The sequence below is a fragment of the Balaenoptera musculus genome, chromosome 6 (assembly GCF_009873245.2).
Source record: "Balaenoptera musculus isolate JJ_BM4_2016_0621 chromosome 6, mBalMus1.pri.v3, whole genome shotgun sequence".
In the NCBI taxonomy this organism is placed as follows: Eukaryota; Metazoa; Chordata; class Mammalia; order Artiodactyla; family Balaenopteridae; genus Balaenoptera; species Balaenoptera musculus.
Genome location: NC_045790.1, coordinates 84,505,662 through 84,525,988, shown reverse-complemented (window position 1 = coordinate 84,525,988; position 20,327 = coordinate 84,505,662). Strand labels below are relative to the sequence as shown.

The 20,327-nt window shown below is 35.9% G+C and overlaps 1 protein-coding gene across 3 annotated transcripts in view; it reads right to left on the bottom strand.

The window, feature by feature from the left end:
• Positions 1-20,327, bottom strand: part of INVS (inversin) — a 151,821-nt gene that overhangs the window by 118,277 nt on the left and 13,217 nt on the right. For all 3 annotated transcript variants that reach the window (XM_036854591.1, XM_036854588.1, XM_036854589.1), the window contains exon 3: positions 15,127-15,293. In XM_036854591.1, the coding sequence (XP_036710486.1) occupies positions 15,127-15,293 (167 nt within the window). The remainder of the gene's footprint in view (positions 1-15,126; positions 15,294-20,327) is intronic.

The following is a 20,327-nucleotide window of genomic DNA, read 5'->3' as shown; positions in this document are numbered from 1 at the left end:
AGACAAATGTCATATGATATCACTCATATGTGGAACATAATTTTTAAAAAATGATACAAATGAAGTTATTTATAAAACAGAAACAGACTCACAGATTTCGAAAACAAATTTATGGTTACCAAAGGGGAAATGTAGCAGGGAGGGATAAATTAGGAGCTTGGGATTAACATATACACACTACTATATATAAAATAGATAACCAACAAGGACCTACTGTATAGTACAGGGAACTCTACTCAATATTCTATAATAACCTACATGGGTAAAGAATCTGAAAAAGAATGAATATATGTATATGTGTAACTGAATCACTTTTCTGTACACCTGAAACTAACACAACATTGTAAATCAACTATACTCCCATAAAATAAAATAAAATAAAATAAAAAGATATTCTTTATCATAAAAAAAAAAAAGTAGGGTAAGTGTTAAGCCACTCCTGTTGTAAGCAGAATACAACCTAAAGCTGGAGGGCGGTGCCATGGGATGGAATTCCACAAAGGTGGACTACGGTCATTGCTTTACATAGTAGTTATAGGTCCACAAAGCTCTGTTAAGTGTCCAAACAACATTGTGGCCGAAAGTGTAGAGTGCCTGCCTAACATCTACACCCATCTTCTTCCAGGCTAACAGAACCCTGATTTTTGTTGATCCTTCTTTAAGTGGTTTTGTCCTTCAGAGGAGGCTGGGCCCTCACCAAGTCCAGACAGCGTCTTTGATTGATATAAACAATCATGGCAGTTTTATTCTCCTTGCCTAGAGAGTCAAAGAGATAGAAGGAAAGTCTGCCACAGGGCTTCTGGGAAGGTTTTTCTTGATGTTGTAAAGGTGAAAAAGACAAGAATGTTCAATTTTTCTGATTCTAGATATTGTGGTCCGTGTGCTATTCTTCCCCCAGGAAAAATCTAAGTCCAGCTCATTGGTGAGAGTCAAGTCAGCCTGGATGCCTTAATGTTGTGATCCAGATAGCAAAACTCAGTTTTCTGTCTTGTTGCTGTGATCTAGTCCCATCTGGTACCTCAAGGTCTAGCAAAGGGATGCCTATCTATCCATCCATCCATCTATCCACTCAACAGTATTATGGTCTTAGGTATTGGGGCTCTAGTTATGTTCTTTATATACTAACTTACAAACCTGCCTAGTATCCAAATTTCTTCAAGCCTTGTCCTTTGTGAGTTCTCCCAGGGGATGGTGTACTGTCATGGCTCACCCGCTCTTCCAATTTTGTGGCTGAGGTGTCACTGACAAATTACCCACTTTCCTGTCTCCACATCTCAGTGTGTTTTTGTACTCTAGGATACCACCCATAATTTCTAGCTAGACTTTCCCTCATTTTCTGCTCATCCCCGTGATGTCCTCAGTCCCAGGTACTCCAAGTCTAGCTTGTCCACTGTCAATTGAATTACAAGTTCCACTTCTGACAGATCACACATAACATTTCACTTTTTTTTTTTAAACTCCAGGAGATAATTTTAAAATATTATATAAAAAAATTTCTCATTATTTGTTACAGCTACATAACGTTCCATTGTGTGGATATACATTTGTTCATTCAATCAGTTCTTTAAAAGGACATTTCCCTTCATGCTTTTTCTATTACAAATACTGCTGCAATTGAATAGTCTTGTGCATACACCATTTCTTATTTTTACCAGTGTATGTTTGGGATAGATTTCTAGGAGTGGAAATGTTGGGTCAAAGGTAAATGCATATTCTTGTTAATTTTGCTGGATATTGTTTAGTTTTCCTCCATAGGGATTGTACTATTTTTCATTCCCTCTAGCAACAGTTTTGCCATCAGAGCATACTGTCAAACTTTTTGACTTTTGCCACTGTAACATACGAAAAACATGTTATTGTAATTTTAACATGCATTTGTCTTTTGATAAACAATGTTGAGCGCATTTTTCCATATTTAAGGGTCACTGCATTTCCTTTTCTGTGAACTATCTATTCATATTTCTTGTTCTTTTTTTATAGAATCATTGGTCTTTTTCTTCTCCATTTTATATATTAGGGATATTAACCTATTTGATTTTTTTGTTTCTAATTTATTTATTTATGGCTGCGTTGGGTCTTCACTGCTGCACGCAGGCTTTCTCTAGTTGCGGCGAGTGGGGGCTACTCTTCGTTGCGGTGCGCGGGCTTCTCACTGTGGTGGCTTCTCTTGTTGCGGAGCATGGGCTCTAGGCACACAGGCTTCAGTAGTTGTGGCACACGGGCTCAGTAGTTGTGGCTCGCAGGCTCTAGAGCGCAGGCTCAGTAGTTGTGGCGCACAGGCTTAGTTGCTCCATGGCATGTGGGATCTTCCCAGACCAGGGCTCGAACCCGTGTCCCCTGCATTGGCAGGTGGATTCTTAACCACTGTGCCACCAGGGAAGTCCGGGATATTAACCTATTGTTAATGACATAGCTTGCAAATATTATTTCCCAGTTTGTCTTTCTTTTTCTTTGCTTATGATGTTTTCTAGAGGGAAAAGTCTTTCTTACTTCCATGTAGCCATATTTATTAATCTTTTTCCTATCACTTCTTTATTTTGATTCAGAGATAGGTTTCCCCTATTCCCAGATTATGCACTGTAAACATCCATGGTATTGTTAACATTTTATAATATGTATACAGATTACCATTCAATTAAATAACAATTTAAAGCATACACCTGGTGCAAATATTTGCACACTCACAAACACACAAAGATTTTACTAGTTTACAATCAGTACAGCATTGAAATGACCAGTTACATACATGGTTAGAAATTTATAGTCATTACTTCAAAGTGTAGTCTGATATTTTAGCCCAAATTCCTAACAAATTGTTTGCAAAGAGTCAGTCGGATGAATGACAAAGAGATAGAAAGGATTCGAATAAAAAATTGAAAGAATACAAACTATATCTTCTGATATCCAAAATTGTTTGAGATAAACTGAGTATACTCAGTAAATTTCCTTAAAATGAGTAGTTTTATTTTAGCTCTATGATGTTAACTTTATGCTGATTCAGAATCTGAAATACTTTAAATATTTAGACAGAGGTTGAATTTAAATACTTCAAGATATGTAGCGCAATGCCTCAAACATATTAAATAACAAAAATTTATTTGTTGAACAAAATGAATGAATTACATACTCATCAGAATTGGAATGGCAAACAAGTACACTCTGACAGACTATATAAAATTTTTCAAGAAGCCTGGTTACCACTGATGACATAGTTTAGACAAGTATAAAGAAAGAATAAAATAATCTTTTAAATTGGTGAAGTTAATTTTAGTAGTAGTGTTTCAATGATTAAGCTTTCCTGCAGGCAGGTTCTATTTTGATATTAAAGATTAGGATGAGAATCTGGTGACTCATGTGTGGGAGAGATGACAACTATACTGGATGAGAGACTCAAGAACCAAGAGGACCTTGACAGGTTGCACGATGAACCCAATTCAATTCACCAAGCATTAACTGAGTATATGTTAAGTACTAGGCACTGGAAATAAAAAAGATGACTATGGCCCTCTTCCTGATATTAAGATGCTTACTGTCCATGGGGAAATCAAATGGGTAAACAAATAAATATCTTTTGGTGCGATAGGTGATATAACAGTAGTTGAGTACACAGGTACTGGAGGAACAAAGGAGGGAATGGTAAACTCTACCTAAGTCAGTCTGGCAAGTTCAAAGAAATGATTAAATATAGGTATGATAAAATGCTATACTTGAGTCCAAAACCACAACAATATGAATACAGGATGAGTTTAATCAGTAGGAAGTATAAAGTAGACTTTAGAGGTTTTGTTTGAAAAACTTTCAACATGAATCAGCTATATTTGGTTGCCAAAATGCCAAAGATGAACGTCATGCTATACTCTGTGCTCATCAAACTGGCACTGTATTCCGTTCTAGGTGTCTTATTTTAAGGGGAATTTAGGCAACTGTGTACATATACGGTGAAAGGGATCAGGATGGAACAGAAACTTGAAAACATATTATATGAAGAAGGAATGAAGGAATAGATAATAGTAAAACTGGAGAAAAATTTCTTTACTTGGCCAAAATGATTATTTTTTATTAAGACGTGTCAGATCATGTCATTCCTTTCCTCGAAACCCTCCAGTGCCTCCTTTATCATTCAGAGTAAAAACATACTCCTGACAATGGCCAAAAGGCCCTACTGAGTCTGGCCCGCATTTCTTCCTTGTCCTCATCACCTACTGCTCTCCCCTTGCGCACTCATTATAACCACACTAGCCTCCTTGTTACTCCTCAAACATTCCAGGCATGCTCCCACTTCAAGGTCTTTGCTCTGACTGTTCCTCCAGCCTGGAATGAAAGAAGGTTCTTCTCTCAGCCATTCACATGGCTAACTTCCTCACCTTCTGCAAGTCTTGCTTCAAATGTCACCGTCTCAATGAAGACTATCTTGATTGCCTTATTTAAAATTCTAACTTGCCCTCCCCAGGTGCCTTCTCCCTGGCTTTCTTGATCACCCTTACTTTGGCATTTTTGTCATATTTCTGTTATTATACTAGTAAGTGATCATCTGGGCTTTGTAAAATCTTAATGGTCAAAAGAGGTAGAAAGAGTCCTATGATTGGTCACAGGGAAAATATTGTGCCCAGGGGCTGACAATATTCATACTATAGGAATAATAAGCCCCCTGATTTCCACTCATTCAATTCTGAATAGTAAAATACAGGTAGGAAAAAGACAAGAAGAGGAAATTATATGAACAAATACAGTTCTATGACATAAGAAGGTAATTAGCAAATTAATGCTCAAATTTTTTTGAAATTGATGTTATATACAAAATTAATTTTTAGACGTTTAAATGAAAGTAAATGGATCTGAAGTTCCTTTTTATCAGCTGTAAAAATATTCACTGGTCCTGTGCCCAGAGTTTAAAAGAAATCAGCATGAGTCTAATGAAAAACAAGCTGTAGGTCTCAGGGAAATTCAATATATACTCTTTCTTTTCCTTTTAGTTTTTGATTGGTTTCCATGGGAATCTAGGCTTGTGGGGATCTCTAATCTATTCATGGAAAGCAGATGCTTGAATTTTCATGACAGTAAAAGTAGGGGTCAGTGAAGAGATAAAGATGATTAGAAAATGAATATGGTTGTAGGAAACATGATCATGTTCAAAACAAAATGCTGCAAGCCACGTAGATTTAAACAATCTGCAAGGCAGTTCTACTGTGTTTGAGAGGTATTATATCATAAAGAAAGAAAACACTGGACTTAAAGGCATTAGCTCTGGTTTCAAATTCTGAATCTGGCCCATAAGGAAGAAGCCCTTAGGAGAGCAGTTCTCCTGGGTTCCCTTACCCTGCTGCTCTCTGCTTGAGCGCCCCTTTCCAATAAAGTCTTTCGCTTTGTCAAGAAAGAAGGAGAGGAAGGAAGGGAGGGAGGGAGAGAGAAAGGAGGAAAGAAAGAAAGGAAGGAAGGAAGGAAGGGAGGGAGGGAGGGAGGGAGGAAGAAAGGAAAAGAAAGAAACCTTTAGGTATTTCTTTGGGGAGTTGACAGGGAAACTGACTGGATCTGAGAATTACTCTAAGACAGAAGAACCAGAGGCCTGAGAAAGTAAGCTGCAGAAGAGTAACTCCTCTTTCAGTGGAGCATTATCAGGAGCACTGAGCGGGGAATCAAAAAAAAAAAACAAGATAATTCCTGACTCTGCAAATGACGAAGTGCCTTGAAGAACTCAAACTAGACCTCAGTTTACTTCTATAGAAAATAGTTAATATTCAACTATTCTAACTGCTAAGAAGCTACCATGAAATTAAATAATTTTTTTCTTACTAGAACTATGTTACAACTCAAAGTAGTGATTTCAGTGAAGATTTGCTGACATGCTGTTTCTTGTGACTATAAATTTCATCTATGCAGGTGGAAGTACATTAACTATAATCAAAGTATTAAAGAATGGACAGGTTTTTATTTCAGTTCTCAGATTTGTTTAAAAATAGACCAATCTGGGTTTTGGTTGGAACACTCATTTGAATATAAGACCCTAATTATTTGAAACCAGGTTCTAAACTGGAAAGCCAGACAACAGGTTTAGATATAGTTTCTAAATACTCAGAAGAGGACAAAACTGATGCTAGTTTGAAAACCTCAGAAGTTAGAATGTAATGAAGCAAAGATTCTTCAGACTTAGACTCTGTCTGCCTGGAAAAGGTAGCTTAGCTAAGGTTGAAGTCAAATGGGGTAAACTGCAAGGGCTGTCTAACATAGCCCCTCTCAGTCCAGAGATGTCTTGAGAGATCATTAAAATTCCAGAATATAAGGGTTTCATATGCTCAGACTTTCCTACATTTCTAGGTAATGTGGGCATTGCAAACGTCTTTTGGTGCGTTCTTTTAGAAGCACACCAACATCTAAAACCCCACTTGCTTACTCTTCAGATATCCTCTGGCAACACAGTTTGTGGCAGAGTGGGCAGCTATTAAATTGGTTTTAAATAGATTGAGTGAATACAGCCACAGAGAAACCTGGAAGTACCCACTAAATACCCCAGGCCATCTTGTTGCTTGCTCAAGTTTAAGAACCACTGGATTAGAGCACAGATACAAGGCTTCCAGATAGCTCCTGAGGTGAAGGCTGGGGAAATGTGACCTGAGTGCTTAAAAGCCTAAGCCAGAAACAAACAACCCAATCAAAAATGGGCAGAACACCTAAATAGACATTTCTCCAAAGAAGACATACAGATGGCCAAGAGGCACATGAAAACATGCTCAACACTGCTAATTACTGGAGAAACGCAAATCAAAACTACAATGAGATATCACCTCATACCAGTCAGAATGGCCATCATCAAAAAGTCTAAAGGGGCTTCCCTGGTGGCACAGTGGTTAGGAATCCGCCTGCCAATGCAGGAGACACGGGATCGAGCCCTGGTCTGGGAAGATCCCACATGCCACGGAGCAACTAAGCCTGTGTGCCACAACTACTGAGCCTGCGCCCTAGAGCCTGCAAACCACAACTACTGAGCCCGTGTGCCACAACTACTGAAGCCCGTGTGCCTAGAATGCTCCACAACAAGAGAAGCCACCTCAGTGAGAAGCCCGCACACCACAATGAAGAGTAGCCCCCACTCGCCTCAACTAGAGAAAAGCCTGCACGCAGCACCGAAGACCCAATGCAGCCATAAATAAATAAATAAATTAATTAAAAAAAAAAAGTCTACAAACAATAAATGCTGGAGAGGATGTGGAGAAAAGGGAACCCTCCTACACTGTTGGTGGGAATGTAAATTGGTACAGCCACTATGGAGAACAGTATGGAGGTTCCTTAAGAAATGAAAAATAGAACTACCATATGATCCAGCAATGTCACTCCTGGGCATATATCCAGAGAAGAACATGGTTGGAAAGGATCCATGCACTCCAATGTTCACTGCAGCACTATTTACAATAGCCAAGACATGGAAGCAACCTAAATGTCCATTGACAGGTGGATGGATAAAGAAGATGTGGTACATATATACAATGGAATATTACTCAGCCATTAAAAAGAATGAAACAATGCCATTTGTAGCAACATGGATGGACCTAGAGATTATCCTACTAAGTGAAGTGAGTCAGACAAAGAAAGACAAATATCATATGATATCACTTATATGCAGAATCTAAAAAAAAATGATACAAATGAACTTATTTACAAAACAGAAACAGACTCACAGACTTAGAGAACAAACTTCTGGTTACTGGAGGGAAGGGTGAGGAGGAGGGATAGATTGGGAGTTTGGGATTGACATGTACACACTGCTATATTTAAAACAGATAACCAACAAGGACCTACTATATAGCACAGGAAACTCTTCTCAGTACACTGTAATAACCTAAATGGGAAAGAATTTGAAAAAGAACAGATACATGTATATGTATAAGTGAGTCACTTTGCTGTATACCAGAAACTAACACAACATTGTTAATCAGCTATACTCCAATATAAAATAAACATTTTTTTAAAGTATCATAATGAATAACAACAACAACAACAACAACAAAAAGGCCTAGCCCAGGAACCATTCTTGCTTCCATTCTCCTTTTGCCTACCTACAAATAATGGTCACCAAGTTCTAGACATTTTATCATTTTTTATAATAGACTTTTATTGAGGTATAACCTATATATAATAAACTGCATAAGTCTCAAGTAAACAGTTTGATAAATTTTTATGTAAGTAACACACAGATCAAGACATAGAACATTTCCAGCATCCCTAACCACAAATCTGATTTGGGTCACCATATCGTTTTGCCTGTTTTTAAAATTCATATAAATAGTATATATATCTGACTTCTCTCATTCGACACGATGCCTATGAAGTTCATTCATGTGGTTGAATGTATCAGTAGTTTGTTCTTTTTTATTGTGTAGTATTCCATTGCAGGAATACACCACAATTAATTTACTCATTTGCCTGTTGATAGGCATTTGGGTTGTTTGCGTTATAAGAACATTTGCTATTTCAAACAAAGCTGTCATGTATGTTCTCATACATGTCTTTTGGCGGAAAAAAGCACTTATCGCTCTTAGATATGACTGGCGTTGGGGTGTGAATTGCAGTGATCGTGTGTGTGTGCATGTGCGCACATATATTTTTAACTTTAGTAGATATAGTTGGTTTTTCAGAGTGGATGTTATCAATTTACATTCTTACCAAAAATATTTGAGAGTTCCATTTGTTCCATACCCTCACCATCAGTTGGTACTGTCAGACTTTTTCATTTTAGACATTCAAATGGTTGTGTGGTGGTATCTCATTGTGGCTTTAATTTGCATTTCCCTAATTAATGACGTTGAGCACCCTTTCACTTGTCTTTTGGGCTTTTGGCTATACTCTTTGTAAACTAGGGTTACATGTTTCAACATGAATAAATCTCACAAACATGTTAAGTCAAAAAAAAAAGCAAGTTGGAGAGTAACACACAGTATAATACCATTTACATAAAGATTTTAAACATGCAAAATAATATTATTGTTTCTGGGCATGTAAATATATATAAAGTAAAAGTAGAAAAATACACATGGGAACTGAAACCACAAAAATTAAGATAGACTAAGGTGGCAGAAGAAGAGGGGAATGGGATTTAGAAGATAAAAACTTCAAGTTTTATTTCATTTTAAAAAATCAGAAGTAAAAACTTAGAAAAATTGAGGTTCATCTCTTCTGGATATTAGGTACCTGAGTGTTTTTATATTATTTTCTATTCTTAGCTATAAGTTTAAGATAATTAATTTAAAAATAAGACAGAGAACATTCAGGCATATGCAAAGGCAAAGTGAATGATGAATAATTTATTAAGAGACGAGAACTGAAAGGAGAATTGACTCCATTTCCTCATCCAATGGCTAAATGGACTAGAAGATCCTAAAAGATCTTTCTGTTTCTGACGTCTACTGATTCCTAAAGACTAATTTGATGTGTACATGTGTATTGCAGCATGACTAATAGCAATAACATTGATAACTTACACTTCTAGAGGGTATATTTCCCCACCAAGCAGAATGCTTTATATCTAAGAACTCATCATTCCTATGTGGTGGACAGGGAGAGGTATTGTCCCATTTTATAATAAAGAAATTGAGGCATACAAAAATTATATTTGTTGAGAAATTAAGCTCACAGAGTGTTGTAAAATCCTACTTACAAAATTATGTGTTGGGGTGGATAATGAACAGGAATAAATAATATATAATTTAAACTCCAACAGTTTTGAAGACTATACCATTCATGATAAATTTATCTGATGTTCACATTGATTGATTCATTCATTCCTTCATTTATGTATTCATTAAACAAACATTAACTGAGTCTTTATTAAATGGCAGGAACTGTGTTAAGACTGGAACTATAAAATCAAATAAGGGACTTCCCTGGTGGCGCAGTGGTTAAGAATCCACTTGCCAATTCAGGGGACATGGGTTCGAGCCCTGGTCCAGGAAGATCCCACATGCCACGGAGCAACTAAGCCCGTGTGCCACAACTACTGAGCCTGTGTGCCACAACTACTGAAACCTGTGCACCTAGAGCACATGCTCCGCAACAAGAGAAGCCACCACAATGAGAAGCCCACATACCACAACGAAGAAAGCCCGCGCGCAGCAATGAAGACGCAATGCAGCCAAAAATAAAAATAAATAAATAAGTTAGTTAAAAAAAAATCAAATTAAGACATGACCTCTGCCTTCAAACAGCATTAGAGGGGGTGAAATATAGATAAGTGAAATCCATGGTTAATTGTTAGGTAAGGAGTTATGGTAGAGGTATATGTACTGAGGAGGAATAATAGAATACAGAGTTGAAGGGGACCGGGTAGGGGTTGTTTGGTGTTTAAGTGTTGAGTACGTGTAAGATAAGGAAACCAAATACTGTTAGGTGGTATTAAGTTTTCCAGAAAAGTTTCAGAGGTATTCTACTTTTCTCCTTTACTTTTTATAAGTCATTAACATGGAAACAACATATTTTTAAAACTGAAAATTAATATTTAATTTTCATAGATGAATGAGAATTCTCTTTGTAAACCAAAAAAGAAAAAGAACCCAACCACAATCTGAAGCTTCTTTAATTTTTGTGTTTAACATGATATAATTTTTCAAAGTGGGTAGTCTTAATCTTCTTGAAGCCAAATTAATAACTTCCTGGAAGATTAAAAATGCATAACTATTAAAATTTAGTGAGATTGTGAAAGCTTTTTTTTTAATCCTTATCAACAAATAAATGTATCTGTGGAAGTCAGAGAAATAGTAGCTTCCCAGGAGCAAAACATTTCTAACAATTAGATATCTTTTGTGAGAAACCCAGAAAAGGTATGATTGATTGCTTTCTTGGATTAAACTGAGGGTACTAAATGAAAAACAAGTTAGGTACAGATGTTCAGTATATTGAGATTAATTTTATTCTCATCGGTATCATTTCCTTAGCTGCTTGGACTGACAGCAATTTGTTTCCAGAAAAGTGAATACGTGTCAAAATAACTAAGTCAATCAACACAGTTCAGTAAGTTTTTCCTATATATGTATTTTGAAACTGGATAAATGTTTCTAATAAACAAAATGTCTAGCATTTGTATTCATAATGACTTTCTATATAAGTAACATAAAACGTATTCATTCGTTCAACAAAGACATATCAGACACTATGTTAGATTCTGGAGGATTCAAAAATAAATAAAACAAGTCTCCTCCTGGAGCTCCAATCTAGTGGGAAAGAGGCAAGTACATACAAGATAGTGGGGCTCTAATAGAAACACAAACAAAATGCTACACGAACGTGAGATTTTCTTACTAATCAATCTAAGGTGCCATAACATAGTTCACTATCACAAAAAGCACAAAACCATAATAAATAATATATGAGAATGGTTGATCTTTGGGTCAGTAATAATAACAATGCTATTTACATGTTATGGCTGCTGATATTTTATAAAACACTTAGGTATATTAATATCACACATAGGTATACGTACCTTACAGTAGATAGGCCAATTTTAATTATCACTTAATATCTTTATCTATGGTCTTTGTAAGCAACTTAAGAGTAGGAATCATGTCTTTCATCTTTGCATTCCAAGACCTAGCACAGTGTCTGTTGCACAGTAACAGTTTTAACATATGTTGAATGAATGCATGCATGCACATATATATGAATATTGATGTTACATAAATAGCACACTTCTGAGTTCACAGACAACAGAATTAAGTGCGATACACAATACTTGAAAAGAATATTTGATATCCAAAATATGAGAGAGGTTCACTAAATAAAGGGATGTGAAGTTTACTAGGGATCGGTACTGACAGTACCTATTTATAGCAGACATGTGATTCATTTTTTAATATTCTCTCTAGATGTATAATCATGATACACAATAGACACTTGGCAACTACTTATTGAATGAACAGTTCTACCTCCACAGTGTATCTATTGGATCCAACTGTTCCTCTCCATTGGCCTGAACTGTAATAGCTTTCTATGCACCTCCATTCTTGTCCTCTTCCAAAGTAGCTTTAGTTGCCATATTTGTCCCCCTAAAATAATTTGATCACGTAACTTCCATTCTCAAATTTCCTAAGTAGCTCCCTAGAATTCAGGACCCTTCATTTAAAAAATGTAATTAAAAAAAAAAAAAAGGTATAGGAAGTGCATAGTACAAAAGTCTGGCACTGGCACACAGCAGATACTAAACAGCTAAACATTAATGAGCTAGGTTGTCCTGGGAAAATTAGTTATTCCTATGTTTTAAAATGAGAATGGATCCCTACACAAAAATCAATTTGTTATGTATTAAAAGATTTAAGTAGAAAAGAAAATATAGGATAACGTAAAAACAATCTCTGCTTAGCTCTGTTTAGTCTACTAGCTGTTGTTTACTGCTAGGTTTCTTAGAGCCTCACCCTATACAAGCAGAGTTTAGGCAACTGCTAATGACTTGAGAGGAATTTGTACTCAGGTTTTCGGGTTCCTTCTCCGTGGTCCCCTTCTCTTCAGGAGTTTGCCCTTCAAGTTCCAGCTACTGCTAACACCAAACTACACCTGGATTTCCCCAGCTGACTAAGAATCCTGCTTCCTGCTACGGTTGTATTCTTTTGCATTCCAATTTGGAAAATGCCTTGAAGGAAAAAGCCAGGATAAATGCAGAGCTAATTTCATGTGCTTCCCTTCTCTGAACCATCCTGCCTATGCTGACTGCTCCCAGTGCCTTCAAACAATATGTTTTGTTCAGTTTTCAGATGTGTTTGGCAGATGAGCTGGTCTAAAATAGGTGGTCGTGGTGAGAACTTATGCCTAGTCATGAAAGTCTCGGGTTGGTTGCTCCTTTTTGTGATTTCTTCTTTTATATCTTTAAATGTTCCATCAATGGTTAGTTTATATTGTGTTTCTAATGGTGCCAATATCTGATGTTTTTGATAGAAATCTGTTTATTGTTTCAGCTGACTCTCCTTCACGGTAGATTGATTGCTCATGTGTTTGGTGATCTTTCACTGTGAGATCATGTTTGGTCTGTTTTAATATGGGGGAATCCTGGAAGTTAAAGGTGAAGATATTTTTTTTAAGAGAATTTGTGTTTGTGTCTGCTTAGAGGCAGGGTGGGCTACAGAGCCGGGACATATCATCTCCAACTATTTTTGAAAATTATTTCTAGATCGTCAACCATCTTATCCCTGCCCGAAGTATACTACCTCTGATTTCTTAATCATGGTGCTTTTGCATGAAGCACAAAACCAAACACAATACCCAGGTTTGATCTGGACAGAGCGGAGTATTAAAGAATGATTATCACCCTTGTTCTAGAAATTCTACTACCGCTGGTATAGCTTAAAGGTATATTATGGCTTTTGGCAAACATGCAAATACAAACAGGAACACAGAGATGGGGAAACGCATAATTATCAGATAGTTGAAAGAACATGAAACTTGTTACTTATGAAATCAGCTATGTAAACTGTGACATGTAAATCATAGTTCTATTTATTCTTTGACACTAAAGAAATCACTGCTTAAAAAAGTAAAGGAGAAACAAAAGGCAAACAGAAACAATGCACTGCATCTCACAGAGAGACTTAGCAGCTCAGATGTCTGGTTGTGCTCTCCCCTTCTCTCAACCTTTTCCACATTATACCTCTACAAAAACGTCATACTGTTGGACCATCAACTTAAATTCTTTTTCTTTCCTCACATGATCCACTTGATGTGCAGTTAGTTTCCCCCAACTTACATTTTTAAAGTTGAGTTTTAAACCTAAGTGAATCACAATGAAAAAATCTAAAGTGTGTTAAATTCTTAGTGCTGGGGCTATTCCCAATCTGAAACGTTTATTTTTTAATGATAACAAGTTAAATAGAGTTACCCTTCCTGAGTAAATAATTTTAACAGCTGACAAGCCTAGGTGAAAGGTTATAAATACCTGAGCAGTAGTTAAAACTGAGATTGAAAATGAGAGATTTTTTAAAAAATTACTGTAATGAAAAGCAAATTCAAGAGCAATAACTTTGGAAATAACCTGACAGACTTAACTGATAAGAGCATATAACTTGCATATTCAGAAGTATATCTTAATGTCAGTCTCTTTTTATGCTTTCAACTAATGAAAAGGTATTTTTCTAACCCCTCAATTAATCAGCTATATCTGGTTCACATTTTTTAATGGGAAATAACTCTAATAGTTTCTGCTGGATCTAACTAATTTTCATTGCTTTTTATTTCCAAAATACATAAGTCTAAAATAACAAAGAGAAAAATATCAGGCACTGGAAATATATTTTATAGACCAAAATTTTATGGTGAGAAAAATCATTTTCAGATAAATAAGTCTTCAAATAAATTTAGAAGCTTCCCATTTTATTTATTTTGATATGTTTAATCCTAAAAAACTGAGCTCTTAACAAGCCTTTGAAAACTTGACATCATTTATACTAGCAATATAGATTTAGAGTTTTAAAAATTTGAAAATACATTTCAGAAGATAAATTTCTTTTATGCTCCCTAATGCCACATACTTTATGGGCAACTACAACTTTTTATTGTAAAAGTAACACGCATTAAGGAAAACATTTTAAACAATGAAAAGTACCAAAATTCATATATATTCCCAATATTTAAACTCAACCACTATTGAGATATATATACATTTCATATATATATATTTTGGTCGTACCGCACAGCTTTTAGGACCTTAGTTCTCCAACCAGGGATCAAACCCATGCCCCCTGCAATGGAAGCGTGGAGTCCTAGCCACTGGATCTCCAGGGAACTCCCAAATCCAACCACTGTTGACAATTTAGTGTGTGGTGGTTTTCTTTTTTTCTTTGCCTTTTCTCATGCATAAATTGATTTGTAATATAGTTTAATCATATTAATACATATAATTTTATTTCCTTTTTCCCAACTTAACTTTAGATCAGAAAATAAATTCCATCGCTGGAGGAACTTGGATAAGTGAAAGCAGCCACTGATGGTTATCTGTGCTTACTCTCCGCAGTTTAAAGATTACAGTTTTTAGAGAAAACATATGAAACTAAGAGTTATATACCTGTGATTTCTTTACCATCTGTCCATCTCACAGTTCCATTAATCAATTAACAAATACCACAGAAAAGCTTTACTCTTCACGGTAGTTTTACTTCTCACCTTTTGAGCTGCAAGATGGAGGGCTGTTCTCTGGCTATGGTCAGTTTTATTAACATCTGCTCCTGCCTTCAGGAGAGTATCTGCACAATCCAGTCTGTCAGCCAACACACAATACATAAGTGGTGTTCTCCCAAATTGATCTTCTTTGTCTTTAAGGGCAGAATTTCCTATGAGGATAAGAAACAGATAGTGATATTTGATAATTATTGTTGTTATTACTAATATAACTGTGAACTATATTTACCAGCTGTCTCTTATCAAGTACTGTGGTAAATGCATTAAATATATTATCTCATTTTTACTCACCCTATGAGATAGATATTACTGTCCCTATAGTATAGGAAACTGAGACTTAGAGAAGTTAGGTAACTTGTACACATTACAATGACAGTAGGTGGTGAAGCTAAAATTCAAACTGATTGTTGACTTTAAAGGGTATCTTCTTAACAACTCTGTCATACTAAATTAATATTTTGAGATATGAGGTTATTTTTTTCCACCCTTACTCCTTTTGTGAAAAAATACTTAGTGTAGATCATACACTAGGCATTGTGGTATGTTTTTGAGATCTACAAAAATGAATCATGGTTGGCTTCCTGTTTTAGACTATATGGAGCAAATGTATACTATCATGATCCTCCTGTTACTTAAAACTAAACACCTCAGGCAAAATAAATGAAAGGTGGTGAAAAGAAGGCAAATTGGTTAGGGAACTATGAAACTTCAGGAACAACCTGGTATTGAGTTCCCTGATTTTTTTTTTTTTGCCTCCTACATAAAGCCAGCCTGGGTGCTAAAGTAGCTCACCAGAAATACCAGTGGGCACATACACAAAATTCCCCAAGAAGCCTGCTCTCTCCAGTCAAAATACTGGGAAGCGAGTAGCTCTGCAGGAGTGAACTCTTTTGACTATACTTCTGCTACTCAAAGCGCATACAACAAAACAAATTGTACTTCTTTTCCTCTCCAATGGATACTGCAGAGACTGTGGGGAGGAGCCCTATGAAGCACTGTGCCCTGAATTAGGCAAAGGATAGCAACAAGGTGGTATCTTTCCCCAACTAGAGAGTGGGGAAAGGTTATGGAGAGGAGGAAGCTAGAGAAAGCAATTCTTTAAATCAGTGCATGATGCCATGGATAACTGAGCAGCCCATATGTGAAACTGACCAGACTCAAAACAGCAAAAGCTTTGAGAATGGAACTCTTGGTGGGATGCTTCCCAGGTTCTAAATTGGCCTGGGTAGCACAAAAATGGGGCAGACCAGAAAATAACTTGCAAGAGCTCTCAAAACTAACTTGACATTTGAACCACAGTCTACAAAATTGGAACAAAATATTCATTCTAAACCTAAACAGATTGTCAGTGTACTAAAATAGGAGATTTAAAGTAGGATCCAGAGTCTCATAACATAATACACAAAATGTCCAAGATATAATCCAAAATTACTAGACAAACCAAGCACCAGGAAAATATTAGACAAGAAAACACAATCAGCAGGCACCAAAACTGTGATGATACAGATATTAGAAATATCTGACAAAGATTTTAAAGCAACGGTCATAAAAATGCTCTGACGAGCAACTATGAATGCTCTTGAAACAAATGGAAAAATCCAAAGTCTCAGCAAAGAGAGAAAATATAAAGATGAACCCAGTGAAAAATTTAGAATAATAAATGTTTAAAAATAAGTGAAATACCAGACTTCCCTGATAGCACAGTGGTTAAGAATCTGCCTGCCAACACAGGGGACATGGGTTCAAGCCCTGGTCCGGGAAGATCCCACATGACGCGCAGCAACTAAGCCCGTGAGTCACAACTACGGAGCCTGCCCACCGCAACTACTGAGCCTGTGCACCACAACTACTGAAACCCACATGCCCAGAGCCCGTGCTCCACAACAAGAGAAGCCACTGCAATGAGAAGCCCATGCACCGCAACGAAGAGTAGCCCCCACTCACTGTAACTAAGCCTGCACACAGCAAAAGACCCAATGCAGCCAAAAAAAAAAAAAAAGTAAAAAACCAAATAAAATAACCAAAATAAAAATCTCACCTAATAGGCACAATAGCATAATGGAAATGACAGAGGAAAGAATCACTGAACTTGATGACAGACCAATAGAAATTATTCAGTCTGAACAACTGATAGAAAAGATAGAAACAAAAAGAATCAACAGAGTCTCAGGGCTCTGTGGGATAGTAACAAAGTTTTTACCATTTATATAATCAGAGTTCCAGAAAGAGAGGAAAAAGAATGAAAGCCTGAAAACATATTTGAAGGGATAATGGTTAGAAATGTCCCAAATTTGGTGAAAGACACAAACCTACAAATTTAAGAAGTTGAACAAAGCTCAAACAAAATAAACCCAAAGAAATCCATACTGAGTCAATCAAAATCAAATTTTGAAAACTAAATTCAAATTACAGTGTATTTCTCATAAGAAACTATGGAGGCCAGAAGGCAATGGCACAACATTTTTCAAGTGTTGGGGGGAGGGGGAAGAACTGTCAACCCAGAATTTTATATCTAGTGCTTGCATAGGGCCAGGGGTAGGGAGAAAAGAGGAGGAGTGTTTGACGGGTCATAGCTAAAGGGTACAGGGGTTTTTTGGGGGGTAATGAAATAAAATCAATTATGGTGATGTTTGTACAACACAACTCTGTGAATATACAAAAACTACTAAATTGCACACTTTAAACTGGTGAATTGTATGGTATATTGGTATGGTGGATCTCAATAAAGCTGTTACAAAACACTCTGCTACATACACATTAAAATGGACTATTAAAAACATTTAAGAAATGCAGAGGAAGACAGGAATGGGGGATTGAAAAACAGAGGAAACAATATGTAATAAGTTGGAAATCTTAAATTCTAACATTAATGATTCCATTGTTGGCAACTGGTATAAGCACACCAATAAAAAGATTTTTAAAAAAAAGGGGCTTCCCTGGTGGCGCAGTGGTTGAGAATCTGCCTGCCAATGCAGGGGACACGGGTTCGAGCCCTGGTCTGGGAAGATCCCACATGCCGCGGAGCAACTAGGCCCGTGAGCCACAATTACTGAGCTTGCGCATCTGGAGCCTGTGCTCCGCAACAAGAGAGGCCGCGATAGTGAGAGGCCTGTGCACCGCGATGAAGAGTGGCCCCCACTTGCCGCAACTAGAGAAAGCCCTCGCACAGAAACGAAGACCCAACACAGCCATAAATAAATAAATAAATAAATAAATAAAGGAGGACCCAACTATATGTTGTTTATAAGAAACTCACTTGAAATATAATGGCATAAATAGGTTAAAACTAAAAGAATGAGCACAAATATACCATGTGAACACTAATCAAAAAAGCTGGAGTGTCTATATTAATATCTGATTAAGTAGACTTCAGAGCACAGACAATTACCAGAGACAAACAGAAATATTATACAATGATAAAAGGTTCAATTCATCAAGAATACATGACAATCCTAAATGTGTATGTACCAAACCACAGAGCTTCAAAATACACATAGCAAAAACTGGGAGAATTGAAAAAACACTTGAAAAATTCACAATTAGAGCTGGTAACTTCAACACCCCTCCCTCAATAATTGTTTGAACCACTAGAATGAAAATCGCAAGGATAAAGAAGAAGCGAATACTATCATAAAGCAGCAGATATACTGGTATTTATTGAACATATTATCCATTGACAACCAGATACACAGTCTTTTAAAACAACCATGGGACATTTACCGAAATAGACCACAGATTGGTCATAAATGTTAACAGACTTGAAGAAGCGAATTCATATAAAGTATGTTCTCTGACCATAATGTAATTAAACTAGAAATCAATAACAGAAAGATAATTGGAAATCACTGAATATTTGGGAATTATTCAGTGATTAATTAATTAACTATGATTAATTAACTATGTGTTCAACACATAGACAATCCATTAGTTAAAGAGAAAATCTCAAGGGAAATTAAAAAATACAGTTAAGTGAATGAAAATAAAAATACTATTGTAAGATTCCTACCCTACACATGAGGGGAGCTTAGAAGGAAATATACAGCATTGAATACTTGTATTAGAATAGAAGAATAGTTTCAAATCAGTGATCTATGCTTCTACCTTAGGACCCTCTCCCCCCCAAAAAAAAGAAAAAGAAAAAAAAAAAGAGCAAATTTAACCCAAAACAAGCAGAGGAAGTACATAATAAAGATTAAAAGTAGGGATCAATGAAATTAAAGTCTGAAAAACACTAGAGAAAAATCAGTGAAGCTAAAAGTTGGTTCTTGGAAAACATCGATAAAATTGATAACTCTTCAGTCAGATTGATCATTAAAGACAGAGCAGACAAAAATTTCCAATATCAGGAATTGAAATAGGGATATCACTACAGAGCCTGTAGACATTAAAAGGAAAATAAGGGGATATTATAAATAATAAACAATTTTATGCCCATAAATTCACAATTTAAATAACAAAAAAATAGACATATAGATCAATAGGACAGAGGTGAGAGTACAGAAATAGACTCATATATGTTCAATTGATTTTTTTGGAGTAACAAGTATTCTTTTATTTATTTATTTTAAAATTTTATTGAAATATAGTTTATTTACAATATTGTGTCAGTTTCAGGTTTCGAGCAAAGTGATTCAGTTGTACATACATACATACATATATATATATATATATATATATATATATCTTACATTCTCCTCCATTATAGGTTACTATAAGATATTGAGTATAGTTCCCTGTGCTATACAGTAGGCCCTTGTGGGTTATCTATTTTATATTTAGTAGTATGTATATTTTAATCCCAGACTCCTAATTTAATCCCTCCCTGATCAATTGATTTTTGACAAAGGTGCAAAGGCAAACCAATAAACAATTTTTTAAACAAATGGTACTAAAAATATTGGACATCCATATACAAAAAGAAAAAACAAACCAAAACCTCTCAACCTATACTTTTCATCATATACAAAAATTATCTTGAAATCAATAACAAATTTAAATGTAAAATATCTATAACTACATAAAACTTTTAGAAGCAAACAAAGATGAAAGAAAATCTCTGTGACCTTGAGTTAGGCAAAAATTTCTTAGATATGATACCAAAGAACAATCCATTAAAATATCGATAAATTGAATTTCATCCAAATTTAAAACTCTGCTTGAAAGACACTGTTAAGAAAATGAAAACA